The sequence below is a fragment of the Sorex araneus genome, chromosome 1, assembly GCF_027595985.1.
Source record: "Sorex araneus isolate mSorAra2 chromosome 1, mSorAra2.pri, whole genome shotgun sequence".
NCBI classification, from domain to species: domain Eukaryota; kingdom Metazoa; phylum Chordata; class Mammalia; order Eulipotyphla; family Soricidae; genus Sorex; species Sorex araneus.
This window is the reverse complement of record NC_073302.1, coordinates 154,543,592-154,561,019: the sequence shown is the minus strand read 5'-3', so window position 1 is coordinate 154,561,019 and position 17,428 is coordinate 154,543,592. Positions and strand designations below refer to the sequence as shown.

Sequence of the window (17,428 nt, the reverse complement as noted above, 5' to 3'; positions counted from 1 at the left end):
GCCGCGTGAAAGGCGAACACCCTACCACTGTGCTATCGCTCCAGCCCATGTTTATAACCTATGAAGATTTATACAAAAATAGTCATAAGTAATATTTCACTTTTACATGTAAATAATAACTGCATGAGATTTTATTATTCTTTAGGTCGCCTAAGAACATCCTGTGCTGTGAAGAACAGGTGATGGTTTCTAAACGCTGCAGCCCTTTGCCTGCACTTTGTGGTGCCTTGTAAGTGTTTTGTAGCCTTATGGTAATGGGAGGCACCACTGTGAGCTACTGGAGGCATTTTCCAGGCTGTAGCTGATGCCCATCTCGAAAAGAATTCAAGTGAATCCAGAGCTCTTCAAAGTTCAACCTGCTCGGAATCCTCTGGGCATACAAGGAAAACGCAGAGACCTGGTCTGGCTCCAGAAGGCAGAAGGACTTCTTCCTGCAGGACTCCTGGCTTTCACCATCTCCTGTGCCATGTTGCTGACTAGTGTGCAAGTGTGGCTATCCAGTAGAAAGAGGGTTCACAGCAAATCCCCAAACTTGTTGGACCCCCGGAGACTTATTTGTTACAGAATACCTTATGAAGTGGTCTTGGAGTGCTCGAACTTCATGGAACTGTTTGGGTAAGCCTACTCTGGGGGACCCAACATGCAGTTTGAGTTAAACAAGGATTTTGCTTTTTTTTTTTAAAATGACTATGACTTCTGGCAAGCTATTTAGTTATTTTTGAAGTCTGTTTCCTCCTCTGCAGAAATCGGAGGGCGGGGTGGAAATCAAACCTCAGGATTAAGTAAACCACTGAGAAGGGAGCCTGATAAGTAATAAATCGTAATTCTCTACTTCCTCCTTCACAGGAAGCCTCTCCAGGGAGGAACAGTCAAATCGCCGGCATGCCAAACACATTGCATCGCACACGCTAAGAGCTCCACACATACTTGCTGGATGGAATCAGCACGGTTTCAAATCGCCAAAGAGGCGCACAGGGCAAGGTGGATGCAGAAACAGCTGCCGCGTCCTCTGCTGAATGCTGGTGTCTAAGAGGCTCCAAGTGGACTGGGCCTTGCGGAGGCAGCCACTTACACGCAGCTCCGGCAGCTTCGAGGGGATGTTGTTATGGAATATGGAAGGGCACAATTTGTTCCTGGATCCCCATTCAAGGACCCACAGACAGAAGCACTTCCCGGCGAGACAGCAACACGGGGCTGAGTTTTAGCAGATGATTTAAGATGATCAAAACAACCCCCTGAAGGGAGACAATCTCACAGAAGCCAGGATAACTGGCTTATTTGAAAGGGTGCATGGGTACATAGTTGTCAGAGGCAAGCTTTTGCCCAAAAAAGGAGCCTAGTCACCTGAAGAAATAGCCTCAGCTGATCTCATACCACAGTTAGTGAGGGGGGAAGGCCTCCAGAGGTGTGGTGTTCATCCTCCAGAGTAGCCCAAGCAGTGTGGGGGCACTCTGACCTAGCCAGAAAATGGCCCTGGTCACGTGCCCCAAGTGTTCCCCGACAGGCACTGCTTTCCCTGTTTCACCCAGGATTTATTCACTGGGACCGGATACAGAAAGCAGCACCCTATTGGGATAGAGGAAAACAGAATCTTACAGAAAAGGCTATGAAAATGCATAAAAGGAAACAATGGAACTTTCTAGACTGACTTCACAGTCTAAATTATTGTGTTTGTATGCAAAGAGGGCCAGCCATCTCCCCATCACTGTGCGGGCCTGTGAAAGCTGTGGGGATGTGGGTCTTCCAGCTGTGGCACCTGTCGGATGCGGGGCCTTCCCCAGGTCTCGAGGCAGACCTCGCCCACACACTCCGGGAGGTCCTGTCCCAGAAATGAATGGCAGCATGGAGCTCTATGTGGTGGTGGGGAGCTAGGGATCGAGGAAACTGTGAATCAGGTGATGTTCTAGAACAGAAATTGAGGAAAGAAAAGCCGTCTCAGTCTCATGGCTTCCCTGGGCCATTTCGCTTTGCCAAGTTCCACCTCTATCCTCAGCAGCACAGTTTTCTGTGCACTCAATGAGATCTGGCTCCTGGAGACAGTGCTCAAAACCACAGGGCAGCCTTTGAGAGGAGTGTTGATGGACGAGAGAAGAGAGTTATGGAGAAAGTGGTGATGCTACTTACAAACACAATCAGCTCGAGCACACAGATAAACTATATGCTGCCTCAAGTTTTTGCATGGCCCTGTTGCCTCTGCATCGCAGCACAGCAAAGCACAACACAACTGGACCGAACTGGCGATTTCTGCATTGCCGCAGACTACAGCAACGAGGGGGTTTTTCTTTGCTAGCCTGGAGAATGAACACCCATAGATAATTTCCCTAATTCACAAGGCATAGGCAATCTCCAATTTTTTAAGGAAAAGGATCCATCACATCATCTTTTTCAAATTCATACTACTCCCATTAAAAGACCTGGAGATACTAGGTATTTCTAGTTATTTCAGTTGTGGGTAAATGGTGTCCTTGGAGCAATAAATCTTAAATCTTCAAGCTGAATTTCAGTATTACACATACAGTTGTCAAAGAAATATTTTTTGATGTTTTTGTTTTCACAGGATGCTACTATAATTTACTTGAGTTTGAAAGATTGGCAAAAGTTACAAAAGTGCCTTTCTTCCCAGAGGGCACTCTAATAGGAGAAAAGATGCTTATTTTCAAACATCAAGGTGGAATACCTCCACAATTTTTCTACAATGATTTTTCTTTTAATAATGGGGCTGGAGTGATAGCACAGCAGGTAGGGCGTTTGCCTTGCACGTGGCTGCCCCGGGTTAGATTCCTCCACCCTTCTCAGAGAGCCCCGCAAGCTACTGAGAATATCTCACCCGCACGGTAGAGCCTGGTAAGCTACCCATTGTATATTCGATATGCCAAAAACAGTAACAACAAGTCTCACAATGCAGATGTTACTGGTGCCTGCTCAAGCAAATCGATGAGCAACGGGATGACTGACAGTGAATGAAAAAATATTTTTTTTCAACTTTCTTCTTTTGAAGCTCTGTTTCCACCCCTTTTCCTCTCTCAACTTACCTTTGTTTGCTTTTTGCTTTTCCTCTCTAATGCACATCACCTTGCTTCTAACTCAACTTTCAGATTGCTCCTATCCTGGGAAACCAGGTAAGCCTAGTTATATAGTTCACCAAGTCTCCTTGGAATTAGTGATTTTAAGTTCTGAGCTGAGCATTAGTGTTCCGTGCATCGCTGTCAAGTAACTTATTTCCCCACTGACATTTATGGTTTCAAACGGAAGTTCAAAGAAGGCCACAGCCAGCATGGTCAGACTCTAGGGATGAAATTCAATCCAGTCTTTGGGGAGCATGGGGGGCTGAGCTGGCATGTGGTGGTGTTGGAGGGCTCCATTTTCCATAGTCACACTCATACATGGAACCTAGTTGCCTGCACTGATTAAATCAGATGATGTGGGGACTACTGAATTTTGATCTGATATGAGAAGATGCTTTTGATGCCATTCTACAGTGGTGGCTGAGATGCATGAAGTTGGATGAGGAAGGGAGACCACTATGTCCCAAGAACAATTCTCTGTCTCATGCCTCTGGGGTTAAGTTCCCGGCACAGCCACTGAGGCGTCTGTGAGCACACCGGAGAGAAGTGTGTGCTCATCTTCAACATACCCTGTTGAAGCCCGCGTGCAGCAGAGGAAGAACGGAGGCCTCTTCATGGTCACCCGATCTGCAGCAAAGCAGAAAATGTGGTCACTAGCAAGTGCGGTGACCCGCAAGGACCCTACCTCTACCTTCCCGGTGGATGCAGTAACAGCAAAGGCAGCAGAGACAAGCCCAGCAGAGCATCTGGAAGCCTCAGCCCAGCACAGGAGAGTCCCCGTCCACCCACTCCCTCCATCAGCACCTCTGTCCTGCCCGCAGGAGGGCGAGCAAATGCCTGGGAGCAGCCTCAGAAAGTGACAAGCTGGGGAAAAGCTTGCCAGAGCCCACTGCCTTCTGAGACCTGGCAGGGCGCAGCTCCCAGTGGCAGGAAGACAAGCTCCAGGCCGCAGCACCCAGGGAACCCAAGGCTAGCAGGGAGGGCGAGGAGGAAGCAAAGGTATTCTCCTGGCCCATGGCAGGGAGGGGTCTGACACCGAGCTTCCGGCTGGCCTGGGGATTTCAGTCCAGGTACGAGGATGGTGTGTGATAAGGACACACTGGGGCAGGGGAGCAGAGACCCATGAAAGAGCAATGGTGTCCTAGACACAAACCAGCCAGTACCTTGGGCACCTAGCCTGGGAAATAGGTATGGAAAATGGACTCGAAGGGACTGGGTGGCACAGGAGAAAAAGAGGAAGAGACAGTCGGTGCTAAAGGGCAGCACTGGCTCCTAATCTACAGGGGAAGCTATTGTACTCCATCACTCCATCACTTTTCTCCTCTTGGAACACAAGCTCTGGGTTCTCTGATGTACATCAGAGCGGTACAAGAAGGTCTCCCCAAAGAGTTTCTTCTCCTATGTCGGTTGGCACAAATATCATGGGTTTTACTATTTATCTCTCCCTTTCTACATATTCTTTATTTTTAAAACTGAGAGATACTGCATGGTTAAGCTGTGTGCAGCTCACCTTGGTTCAACCCTTGGCACCATTATGGTGCACCAGCACTGCCATGTGTGACCCCTGAGTGCACAGTCAGGAGTAAGCTCTGGGCACTGCTAGGTGTGGCCCCCCACAGAAACAAAAAAAAGCCTAAAAAATATCTTTTTAAATTAAAAAAAATCCAAAAATCAGTAGGGGGGCGGCCAATTGAAAAATAACAAATAGGCCACTGTGAATCATCAGTTACCAAGCTCTACTAGTAAACACTTTTGACATGAATAAGGAATAAAAAAAAGAGAGAGAAAAAAATTGATTTGTTCTCAGGATACTAGAATAACCCAGGCACAGGGGAGATGCTAGGGGCTCAGGACTGCTCTGTGGAGCATTTCCAAGATGCTCAGACATTGTTGAAATTTCAGAATTCCCAGAAACTCACACAAGGCCCAGAGGGCTAAAGAAGGGGAACTTCCCCTTGCCATCCTCCAACTCACTGCCCTTTACGCCCCTTTCCCACTGGGATGTCGAGGAAGTTAGAACAAGGGGAACACTTTCTTCTCTTTCCGTGGTCCCCAGCCTCCACCTCCAGTTTCTACCAAAGTGAAGAGATTCATATAGCAGCAGTATTTAGGATTTTGGGGTTCAGGCACGACTTTGAAGCCATAATTACCAAACTGGTTTTAGAGGAGTATTTCCAGTCTCCCCTGGGATACCTCAGTGTTCCAAAGTGTTGAAGAATCTGGACCTATTGCCACAACAAGGTCAAGTCCAATGAATCCTGGGCCCTTATTGAGGTCTTGACCGTTCTGGAGCCAACTATAATCATTAGGTGACTACAGTGCATTTTGATCTTTAGAAATATTTCAATGATTGCAGCTTGTACAACTTTTTCCACCTAGATCTTTCATTTTAAGTGCTGTCCACCTTAGATAATTCCCCTAATAGAGCAGATTCTTATCCTCTGGTCTCAAATCTACAACTCAACCCCCTTTTCTCATGCTTTCCAAACACTGGCACCCATCCTGCTCTGAGCCATGTAGCAGTTTTGACATAAAATGTGCATAATCCTCTTGCAGTGAATTTAGAACCTCTCTATCCTCAGGCTTCCATTTGCTGCTGCTTTACAAAGAAAACTAGCATGCCCCAACTCTTCAAAGACAAAAAATAACCCGGAACAATGTTTTCTCCAGACCTCCTCCTCCCCAGATTGTCTCTTTAGTTCTAGCATATAATGAGTAACTATTTTTTCCCGAGGTGTATGAGTATGTGCTAACAGCACTCAGCTATATGAGAGAGAGAGAGAAGAGAAAGAGAGAGAGAAGGAGGGAAAGAGGGAGGGAGGGAGGGAGAAACAGGAGAGAGAGGGAGGGAGAGAGGAGAGGGGAAAGAGGAGAGAGAGAAGAAAGGGAGAAGAGGGAGAGAGGGAGGAAGGCAGACAGGGAGAAAGAGAGGAGAGAGAGACGGAGGGAGGGAAGGAGGCATGGAGGGAGGGAGGGAGAACCTGGAATATTTCCAGAAACTTCCAAAAGGAAGCACCCCTCCCACCCCCCACCCCTTTTCCCTGCAAGATCGCAGACTGGACCCAAGATATGCCCCTGCTTGGCAGGCTCTGAGACTCGACTGCATCAAGTGAAACATTTCAGAAAGGACAGGGCTGCTTGCTGGGGATGGGAGGCGAGCTTACGCTTGTGAAACCACTGCAAGGATCACCGTGTGCTCAGAGGGATTCGTGGCCCGGATCGACCTGCAATGAGAAGGCTTCAAGTCAGACCAGGTAATCTGGACCTTTCCACATTCAACAAACAAAGAATATCTTCACACTAAAAAATGGCACAAAAACCCAATCTTCCTCTAAAGAAAAAGTCTAAGAAAGCATGGAAGACAACAAAGAGAGACGCACTGGCTGGTTAGGACAATCTCTTATCTGAATGCCCCAGCAAGCATCTAATAGGTTGGACCTGCCAATTTTCCATTTCAAAAACTGGCAAATTCTTTTCTGAAATTCTGCTAAAAAAAAAAAAAAGAAAAAAAGCCACCTGGCAGTTCTACAATTCTCTAGTTATCAGTTTGTACTTGGGGCGCTAATTGGGTTGGGTTTAACTTTTTGAAAAAAATTTTAAACTATCTCCTTTAAAAAAAAAGAGATAGTTCAGAAAGTTGACCTTAAAGTAAACATTAAAGTACTTTACAGCAGCTAGATTTTGATAAAAATTCAGGTTAAAAGATATTAAAGATGGTAGAAAGAACTGCCAAAATCTTTTAGCTGTGCTGTGTTTGTTTTCAAAAACTTTTTTAAAAAATAAAACTGGGTTATCAATTGTGATTAAGAAAAGCTTTGATAAAGTAACTGACCTTAATGATATGTGAGCTTGCATATAGTTGGTTTATTTCTGAGGAACTGAAATAATGACACAGAGACTTGAGGTTCCTAAGTCTTCGGGAAATGCACGGTGCTACAGCCCAGATTCAGAATTATTTTGGTCAGGGGTCAGGAATTGGATGGCTTTTAATAAAAGGTCACATACTTGAATCTCAGTACAAACAAGCATGCTTGCTTTGACCCATCTCCTTGATTATTTTGAGATCCCTCCCAGGAAATGATCATGTCCAAGAACAGGAGGCTCAGGGCTGCTCTTGAGTCATTTGTGACACAACATGGATTGTTTTTCTGTCAGTGTTTCTGCTTCTTTCCATGCTAACTTGCCTATATCTCCATCTCCCCTCGGGGAGAACTAGTGCTTATCAATTCCTCCTTTTCAACTCCAGAATTTCCCAATGGCTCAAAGGGAAAAAAAAGGCACCTTCCCTATTTTCTATTCATTGAGTCCCTCTGATTCAAGGAATGGAGTTCCTGAGCCCTCCAGACTCAAGGCATTTGAATGAGCCCTTTGGAGAGAATGTTCTAAGTCACTCATGGTGTGGCAGGAGGGATACTTCCATGGCTAGCACAGGCTTCGTCCCGTCCAGCCACCACAAACATGCCCTGAGAAGGTGAGTTACACTCACATCCTACTTTGGAACTCTCTTAGTCAATGTACAACCTGAAAACAAAGTTGTCATTTCATGGAGAAAATACTGTGCTTCAGAGACCTGCTGTACTCCCTAACATCAGGGCGGCTGGGAAAAGTCTGAACCAATGGCCACGTGAGGCCTATGAAATTCTATAGCTGGTCCCATGGCATGACAAGACTGGTGCCTGCTGCCTCTACTGTGTGACCCACAAATAATGTTATTAATATCCAAATGGCCCATGGAAGCAAGAAGGTTTCCTATCTTGGGGGCCGGAGCGATAGCACAGCGGGTAGGGTGTTTGCCTTGCATGCGGCCGACCCGGGTTCGATCTTCGGCATCCCATATGGTCCCCCAAGCACAGCCAGGAGTAATTCCTGAGTGCAAAGCCAGGAATAACCCCTGAGCATCGCTGGGTGTGACCCAAAAAGCAAAAAAAAAAAAAAAAAAAAGAAGGTTTCCTATCTTGGTTCTAGGGAAACAGTGAGCAACTCTGACCTTTGTCTATATGGGTCAGAGAGGTCCAGGGTACGGCACTGGGCTCCAGTCTAAAGGCAGGAGGCTCATTCAGCACATGACAAGCACAGGGGGACTGGACCTTCTTCTTCAAGGACTATCTTGTGGGTGGACTTCTGTGTTAAATTTCTCTTTCATTCCCACAAAGGAGTGATGTGGCCAAAGAGACCTGGGTCTCTTCCAGGTTAAGGACTTAGGGAGAGTTGGGGACAGACAGGGCAGGGCCCCATGAGGATGGAAGCTCAAAAGTCAGGAGTCTTGGGCCACAGATGACATCAAGGAACACACCTCTGCCGGGGTGTGTCCTCCAAGCATCACAGGGATGCTGGACCAGCAGTCAAGCATTCAGGACTCTGGCCACCATGCACAAGAAACAACAGTAACCCCCACCCAATGCCACCAGGCTCTGCATGGCACATACCTCCTCTTGTCTCTCTGTGTGACGAACACGAAGACCCAGTCATTGTGAAACAGAAGTACTCTTCCTTATAGTCAAGGAAGAATGGGAAATCTGTTTACCGAATCGGGCATTTGCCCAAATTGAAAGGATTCTTCTTGTTAGGGTTCTCTTTTTATATTAAATCATTCGAAGTATGCTCACAAGATTGTTGTATTTCTACAAAGTATGCTCACAAGACTGTTGTATTTCTACAAAGTCATATAAGAAAAGTAAATGGAGAGGGGATGCGAGACACTGGTGGTAGATTTGGAGGAACACTGTTTGCCTGAAACTCTATTAAGAATACTACAAATCATGGTGCTTTGATAAAAATAGAAAAAAATAAGTAAATGAAGAACAATTAAATGCAAATCTATAAAGGACCTATTCATTTGAAATTTTAAGGAAAAAATATTTCTTAGGGTTGGAGAGATCATATAATGAATAAGGCACTTGCCTTGCACGCAGCCACCCAGGGTCCAATCCCCAGCACCATACATGGTTCCCCAAGCTCTGCCAGGAGTGATCCCTGAGTGCAGAGCCAAGGTTAAGCCTGAGAACTGCTGGGTGTGGCCACCCAAACATTTTTAAAAAGTTTTTTAAACTAAAAAAGAATCTTTCAAATATTTTTTACATATGTGGAATAATACATATGGGTAATATGTATACATGTATGCTCACACATGCACCTGTATACTTCATGCAGAAATATTATCTAAGACCAGTAAGGCTTTTGCTTTTTTTTTTTTTTGCCTTTTGGGTCACAGCTGGCAATGCACAGGGGTTACTCCTGGCTCTGCACTCAGGAATTACTCCTGGCAGTGCTTGTGGGACCATATGGGATGCTGGGAATTGAACCCAGGTCGGTTGCGTGCAAGGCAAATGCCCTACCTGCTGTACTATCACTCCAGCCCCAAGACCAGTAAGACTTTTTTTAAAAAAATTTTTTAATTAGTGAATCACTGTGGGGGTACTGTTACAGACTTACAAACTTTCGTGCTTGTGTTTCAGTCATACAATGATCAAGTGCCCATCCCTCCACCAGTGCCTGTTGGGCGTTCACCTTTCACACGGCCGACCCGAGTTTGATTCCTCCGCCCCTCTCGGAGAGCCCGGCAAGCTACCGAGAGTATCAAGTCCTCTTGGCAGAGCCTGGCAAGCTACCTGTGCGTATTGGATATGCCAAAAAGAGTAACAACAAGTCTCTCAATGAGAGGCATTACTGGTGCCCACTCGAACAAATCTATGAGCAACGGGATGACAGTGACAGTGACTAATGGTCCCTGCCTCCCTCCCAACACCCCCCATCCTCTTGCTCACCCCCCCCCACCTCTGTGGCAGGGCATTCTTTGTTATTCTCTCTCTCCTTTTGGGTGTTGTGGTTTGTAGTAGAGGTATTAAGTGGCCATCATGTTCAGTCTATAGTCTATTTTCAGCCCAAATCTCCCATCCCGAGCGGGCCCTCCTAGTACCCTTTACTTGGTGGTCCCTTCTCTATCTGAGCTGCCTTTTCTCCCAGCAAGCAAAGCTGGCTTCTAAGCTGTGGAGTAATCCTCTGGAAGACCAGTAAGACATTTAAAAGGTTTAAAAGAAATCAATTTTTGGAAACTTAAGAAATCAAAGGGTAGCAAGGTGATCTTGAGGAGAGAAATTTCTCTTAACCTGTTCATTTCTTCTGAGGATACCCAAGTTTCTAAGAAGCCCTTTCTCAACTGTGCACTTTACGCCCTAACATTCAAGAAAACTCTCCCTCCATATGTTCCTGGAGTCTGTCCCGGCCTTTCGTTTCATGACTGACCTCTTCCCATCCAGCTTCAAAGCATTCCACTTCTGCCAAATGGCAAACGACTCAGCTCACCCCGAGCTAACTCTTCGGGGCTGCATCTATTTAGGATCAAGCACGCATTTCCTCCCCAGAGGGCCCACGGTTCTGTAAACAGGCAGGGGTGCTGGGTCCCTGGGAGCTTCCCGGCTGCTGCCAAGTGGCTGCTCGGCGCTGGGATCCTCCCATCTGTGTCAGGCGGGGAAAACTTTCTACTTCACGCATTTCTGGTGTTCATTTTGCGGCAGAATAATTAAGATTAAACTGTGAATTTTAATGGTTTATTTTTTTTTGGTGTGTGTGAAATATGAGTAATGCTTGAAGGAGTAGGGTGGGGGGACACCCTAAAGCTTTCAGTGGAGCCCAGCTCACACCTCTAGATTCAACTGAATGCAAATATGGGAAAATAGAAAAGGTGAGATGCAACTCCAGGAGGAGCAGTAGCTCGTACCACAGGAGTCTGTCTCTGCTGCCGAGAGAGAGGAACTCGGCGTTCACAGACTCTAGGCATGGAACTGAAGGTGGCCATGAGAGAAAAGGACATTTACGCTGCGTGTCCAATGAAGGTACCTGCACACTGCTTCCGCATCGAAGTTACGAGTTTGTCTGTGATCGATGACAATAATTTCATGGTGTTTATCGAGAAAGCACTCCAGGGCTGACTCTGGCGTCCGAGCAATATTGCATCTATAACCAGCTCTGTCACAGGCCCACCAGAATCCGTCACTCTGACTATCTTCCTTGGCAAAGATCAGCAAAACCTGCAACACACAGAAGACAGCATCCTGATAAATTACCTTCCCGAAGCCGGTAACCACAGGCCTGGCACAGACAGGATGGAACCGAGGTCTCAGAGGGAAGTGGCCCCGTTCGACTCCCAAGTTCCCTCACTGATTCCACAGGGTCTGTGCACAGATGCACAGCTTCTCTTGGGTCAATGGTTCCTCTACTATGAGGCTAGGTCAGAAGCAGTGTGTATAAACTAGTTGTGAGACACAAAAGATTCTTTTTTTTAATTTTTAAAAATTTTATAAAGTAGTTCACAATATTTGATTCATATTAATATTTTCAGACACCAATCCCACCACTATTACACCTTTTCACCACCATATTTCGAATGTTTCCATCCCAAACTTCAGTCCCTGCCCCAAAGGAGAACTGAAATAATATATTTTGTATTGTTTGTTATGAAAAACTACTGAAAATACTACTAAAAAGTATCCTTAGAGGAAAGAGTGTGAAGATTGTTGTAGTTCACCCAGGGGCCATTAAGCCCTTCTATAAGAGATCACTAGCATGTTGTTAAACGTTGAGAATTATGTGCTTTTATATATACATATATATACATACACACACACATATATATATATACCTGTAAAATATAATTTCCCTCTAAGTTGGTTGCCTCCTACTTCAAACCCCATCAAATGTGGTGCGGTACTCTTAGAGTATGGGTAGGGTGTGTCCTATGAAAATGCTATTAATGGTCCAGGAATAGGTTCACTCATGGGTAAGGCCCAGTCCGAGCGTGTGGTAAGTGGCCGTGAGCATGGTGGCAGCTGAGTTCTGGAGGTTTTCAGCTACCAGGGTTGGGTCCCTTGGGGCGGGGAGGGTCTCATCTGCCCCCTCAGGGGCACCCCAAGTGAAACAGCCTGGTGCGGGGTCCGGCGGCATGGTTATGGCGGGCATCATGTTATGCTCCCTTCTGGGAGAGAAGGACATGTGATCTAGACGGTGGCCGATGGCGAGATTATCTGGCGCCAGCCAAGGGTGGCTTGTGGGCGTGCCTGATGGGCTGCTGGAGACAGCGGGGTACAGGCAGAGGATCTCCATTCCCAATCCCGATGAACCCAGAGTTTCATGAAAGTTTCATCAAAGACATGAAAGATTCAACCCAGAATCGATGGTCAGCCATTCTAGGCGTCGCTGCTCATCACTTCTAATATCCCGGTCGCAGGCACCCACGGGCATGGTGATTTCTTTCTTCGCTAGATTCAGCAGACAAATGATGAGCAGGACTATTTAGCCAGATTAGATTCTAGTTCATATACACTTTTGGCTCAGAGAAGGCGGGACTTGCCTCGAGTTCCTCTGGAGACAACCACCCTCCGGCCCCCCACCATTTCCAATCTCCAAGCTTAAATCTATCTGCAGTCTCTGAGCTGCAAAGCCTAATTCTTACACCCAATTCTTGGGGAAAGATGGGAAAATGATGGGGAAAGGATCATGAAATGTGAGGTGATGAGACTCACCTGTCACCTGGAGCAGGACAACCCCCACCTCCTAGAAAGGATGGAGAAGGGCCTCACACACACCCTGTGCAAAGCACCATCCCCGTGGACCTGGAGATCCAGAATTTCTGGCAGCCAGAGACGGCTTTACGACTGTCTGGATGCACCAGGTCCTTGTTTATGGTCTGCTCTGCACTAGCACTGAGTGGGAGACCAAGGGCCTGCCAGCCACACCCCCCTGCTGGGCCAGGCTGGCACTTTGTGAGCTGCTGAGCAAATATTTAATGAGTGGAACAATTATCTATTTGGAGAGCCTTCTGCAAAATGTGATAGGGCATTCACACTAATTGGAACAAGACTACTTCACAACAGGTCCGATGAGGAAAGTTAAGTTCAAAATATTGATAAGGCATTTCTTATTCATTAGCATCTGTTTTGGGCTGAAACCATGAGAAGTGGATGAAGAGGCTTTGCGTCAAAGGGGCTATCAGGGGCTAGAAAGACTGTACAGAGTACAGCTATTAAGGGGCCTGCCTTGCTGTAGCCTACTGTTTCCATCCCTTGCACCACAAATGGGCCCCTGAGCTCTGCAAAGAGTGGTCTGTGAGCTCAGAGCCAGGAGTAAGCCCTAAGCACAGCTGGTTGTGGCTCCAAAATGAAAAACCACACACACACACACACACACACACACACACACACACAAAGGGTGAATAGCTTTCCTACTGAAGCATGTTTCATTTAGAACAGGAAACCAGGGTTGAGGGCAATAGCTCAGAGGGGGAAAATGAATTCCCTGCATGAATAAGCCCCAAAGTTTGATTCCCAGCACTTGACTGCCAGCACCCCAGCCCCGATCACTGAACAATCAGGACCACATCCTTGGACCAAGTATTACAGGAGGATTCCTTAGCCCCTCCCTTGCCCCACTTCCACCGCCCCCCTCCTCCACCCCCTGCCCCACCGTCACCACTACATGGAGGACCTCATAAGTGCAAGCAGGAATTAAACTCCTGAGCTACATTCCCAGCCTACACCATTTTTCAACTGAAAGCTAGAAACACAGAAAGGCAGAAATAACGCATACTAAGCATCAACTACCATCTCTTAGCTCCAGAAACAACTACCTCTTGGCCAATCTGATTTCCTCTCTCTTTCTTCCTTTCCCAACTCGTGTTCTGGTTAATGGCAAATCCTAGGCATTGTATAATTTCTCCAGTATGATGTGTTAAAGATAAAGAAATTGACTTTCTTTCTTTCTTTCTTTTTTGTTTTTTTGTTTGGCGCCACATGCAGCAGTGCTGAGGGCTTCCTTCTGGCTCTACCTTCAGGGATCACTCCTGGCAGGCTCAAAGCACCAAAGGGATGCTGGAGATTGAACTCAGGTCAGCTTGTGCAAGACAATACCATATTCAGTGTACTATCGCTCCAGTCCCAGAATAAAGAAAATTTTTAAACAGACATAAGCATATTGGGTGAGGGTTCTGAGCACTTGGTAGTGGTGAGGTATGGTTGCTGTACTTCTAAACTATAAATGTTAACATAATTATAAATGTGTTGCCTAAATGACAATTATTATTATATTTATTTTTGGTTTGGGGGCCAGACCTGGCATTGCTCAGGACTTACTCCTGGCTCTGCACTCAGGAATCATTCCTGCCGGGACTCAGAGGGCAAAATGGGATGCCAAGGATTGAACCCAGGTCAGCCACGTGCAAGGCAAATGCTCTACTTGCTATACTATTACTCTGGCCCTACAATTATTTTTTAAAAGCCTCAATACTACTCCATATCTAAATCCACCGATAATTCATTCAATATCTGAACATATTATGTCCTTTGCTTTACACTTTGTTCAAGTCATTTTCTGTTTTCTCAGTGCCACATTTCCAGGAAAAAAAATCCAGTCTGTAAATTAGCAGACGTTTTCTTCTTAGCACATAGCCTGAACTCTCACACCAGTTCACAGAGGTGGGACTGCACTTATTAAGAGTGCCTTCTGTGGGTGATGGGCTGTCCCCACAAACCAAGGGGTCTGGACTGACCTCGCCACTTCTAGGAGAAACTGGAAATGCAGGCTCCAAAAGAAGTGAAGGGATGAGTGTTGGAACATTGTATGACTGAAACTCAATCATGAACAGCTCAATAATGCTCTATCTTATGGTGATTCCGTGAAATTTAAATATATATATATATATATATATATATTTAAAGAAGAAGTAAAAAGAGTTTGAGGATTTTGAAACAGACGAGAGTGGCAGTGATAAAAATCAAGTAGAATAAGTTGGTTTGTGCAAAGTCAATAGCCCTTTACTCAGTGTGTAATTAATGAGAAACTCCCTGGGCAGAGGTTCAAAGTCAGAAATGGTGACAGAATGTCTCATTTCTCATTAGTCTGGCTGAATTATGGATCGCTGAACAAGAATCTACCTCCACACTTTCTATTGCTTTGCTGCTCTTATGTCTGTATTTGGCAATAGAATACAACTGGACATTACCACAGAGAGTAACTGTTTAAATCTTACAGGCCCTGAGAAGATTAAGTGTCTCCTTCTGGAAGAAAAAAATGCCATGATTCAACAAATATTTCCTGAGCAAATACTGTCTTTAATTGCCTCTAGTAGGTTAGTGAACAAAATGAAGACCCCAGTCTTTTAGCAGAGGAGGGGCAGACAACAAATAGATACAATAAGTGAATGGTCTAGACAGGAAGCATGAAGGGAAGCGCTAGTGGATGACTGGCGCAGTATTGTGGGAGAGGGGCAGGCAGGCCCTTGGAGGCGCCATACAAGCAAATACTCAAAAGGGAACCAAAGGGCAAACCAAGCTGGCCTGGGAAGGAAAAACCAATGTGTGCTGAAGGAACAGTCCCATCGGCCCCTACAGTATGGGACACAAGCCTGATGTATGGAAGGGCACTAGTGTGACAGGAAACAGCTGAGAATCTGTGCTATCTCTTGGCCTCTAGAATTTGTATTGTGTAGGGTAACATTGGTTTTGTCCTTTATCCCTTGCCATAGGGAGCTTAGGTTTAACAGGTTACACCCATCACAGTGCTCCCAAGGCACTCCCATTCCTCTGTGTTTATCTGCAACCTCTTTCTTTCTGCTCTGCTTCCCCAACCAGTCAATCACCTGTATCCCTAATCAGACTCTGTTAGCTTGTAAGGTTGTCCTAAGGACACTGGACTTGTATTCGTAAGTGAAATATTGCTTTTCTCCCTCTCTTACCTCCTTCTGCATAGTTTACTTTAAAGCAATGTCCTTTTTATAGAGACATAGGAAGACAGTTAATGCTATGCTTTTGTAACTGGGAGTTAATTGACTCCAAATAATATTCACTCCTGGGCATCTGCTTTCTCAACTTAAGCCTCAGTTACGTTAGTTCCTAGCACCCCAAAAGCAGGGTCCCAACAAGGGACTGGATGGACTCAGGGCAAGCTGTGAGCATCAAAATTGGCCAGGCCAAAGCACCACAAGACTTAACTATAAAAGCATGGACATGGTCCAAAATACAGAAAAAGCCCACAGAATGGGAAAGAATATTTACCCAATACCCATCTGATAAGGGATTAATATACAGGATATACAAGACACTAGTAGAATTGTATAAGAAAAAAAACCTCCAACCCCATCAAAAAATGAGAAGAAGAAAGAAACAGAAGTTTCCTCAAAAAAAGAAATATAAATAGCCAAAAGGCACATGAAAAAATGCTCCACATCACTGGTCATCAGGAAGACGCAAACCAAAACAACAATGAGATATCATCTCACACCACAGAGATTGGCACACATTCAAAAGAACAAAAGCAACCAGTGCTGGCGTGGATGTTGGGGAAAAGGGATGCTCTTTCATTGTTAGTGGGAATGCTGACAGGTCCAGCCTTTCTGGAAAACAATATGGACAGTCCTTCAAAAACTAGAAATTGAGCTTTCATATGACTCCGAAATACCACTTATGGGGATATATCCCAAGGATGCAAAAAAACACAGTAGAAATGACATCTGTACATATATGTTCATTGCAGCACTGTTCACAACAGCCAAAATCTGGGAACAACGCAAGTGCCCTAGAACAGATGACTGGCTAAAGAAACTTTGGTACATCTACACAATGGAATACTATGCAGCTGTTAGGAGAGATGAAGTCATGAAATCTGCTTATAAATGGATAAACATGGAGAATATCATGCTAAGTGAAATGAGTCAGAAAGAGAGGGACAGACATAGAAGGACTGCACTCATTTGTGGAGTATAGAATAACATCACATGAGGCTGACACCCGAGGACAGTAGATACAAGGGCCAGGGGGATTGCCCCATAGCTGGAAGTCTGCTTCATGTGCTGAGGGGAGAAGGCAGATAGAATAGAGATGGGGGTCACTAAGAAAATGATGGCTGGAGGAATCTGTCAGGATGGGAGATGTGTGCCAAAAGTAGATAATGGACCAAACATGATGACCTCTCAGTTGTGTTGCAAGCCATGATGCCCAAAGGTAGAGAGATAATATGGGGAATATTGTCTGCCATGGAGGCGGGGGAGGGTGGGAAAGCGGGGGTATACCAGGATATTGGTGGTGGGGAATGTGCACTGGTGGAGGGATGGGTGTTTGATCATTGTGTGATTGTAATCCAAACATGAAAGCTCTCACGGTGATTCAATAAAATTAAAAAAAAAAAAACACCTCTGCTTAAATATCCTGCAGAGTACAGAAAGCAGAAATGAATTCATTTAATTGGACAAGATATTTTGCGGTAAATCCTAAAAATGTTCTCTTTGTCTCTTTTTATCATTTGAAGCAAAAAAAAATCTTCCTGCTGTTGTTAAAAAAAAAAAGAAAGAAAAAAGAACATGGTCATGGATAAATTCT

The 17,428-nt window shown here is 45.5% G+C and overlaps 1 protein-coding gene across 5 annotated transcripts in view; it reads right to left on the bottom strand.

Annotated features, from left to right (window-relative positions):
* PDE8B (phosphodiesterase 8B) overlaps positions 1-17,428 on the bottom strand; it is a 271,146-nt gene that overhangs the window by 94,052 nt on the left and 159,666 nt on the right. For all 5 annotated transcript variants that reach the window (XM_055124214.1, XM_055124215.1, XM_055124212.1 and 2 more), the window contains exons 3-5: positions 10,902-11,092; positions 6,230-6,289; positions 3,635-3,692 (exon numbers count right to left, since the gene is read on the bottom strand). In XM_055124214.1, coding sequence (XP_054980189.1) covers positions 3,635-3,692; positions 6,230-6,289; positions 10,902-11,092 — 309 coding nt within the window. The remainder of the gene's footprint in view (positions 1-3,634; positions 3,693-6,229; positions 6,290-10,901; positions 11,093-17,428) is intronic.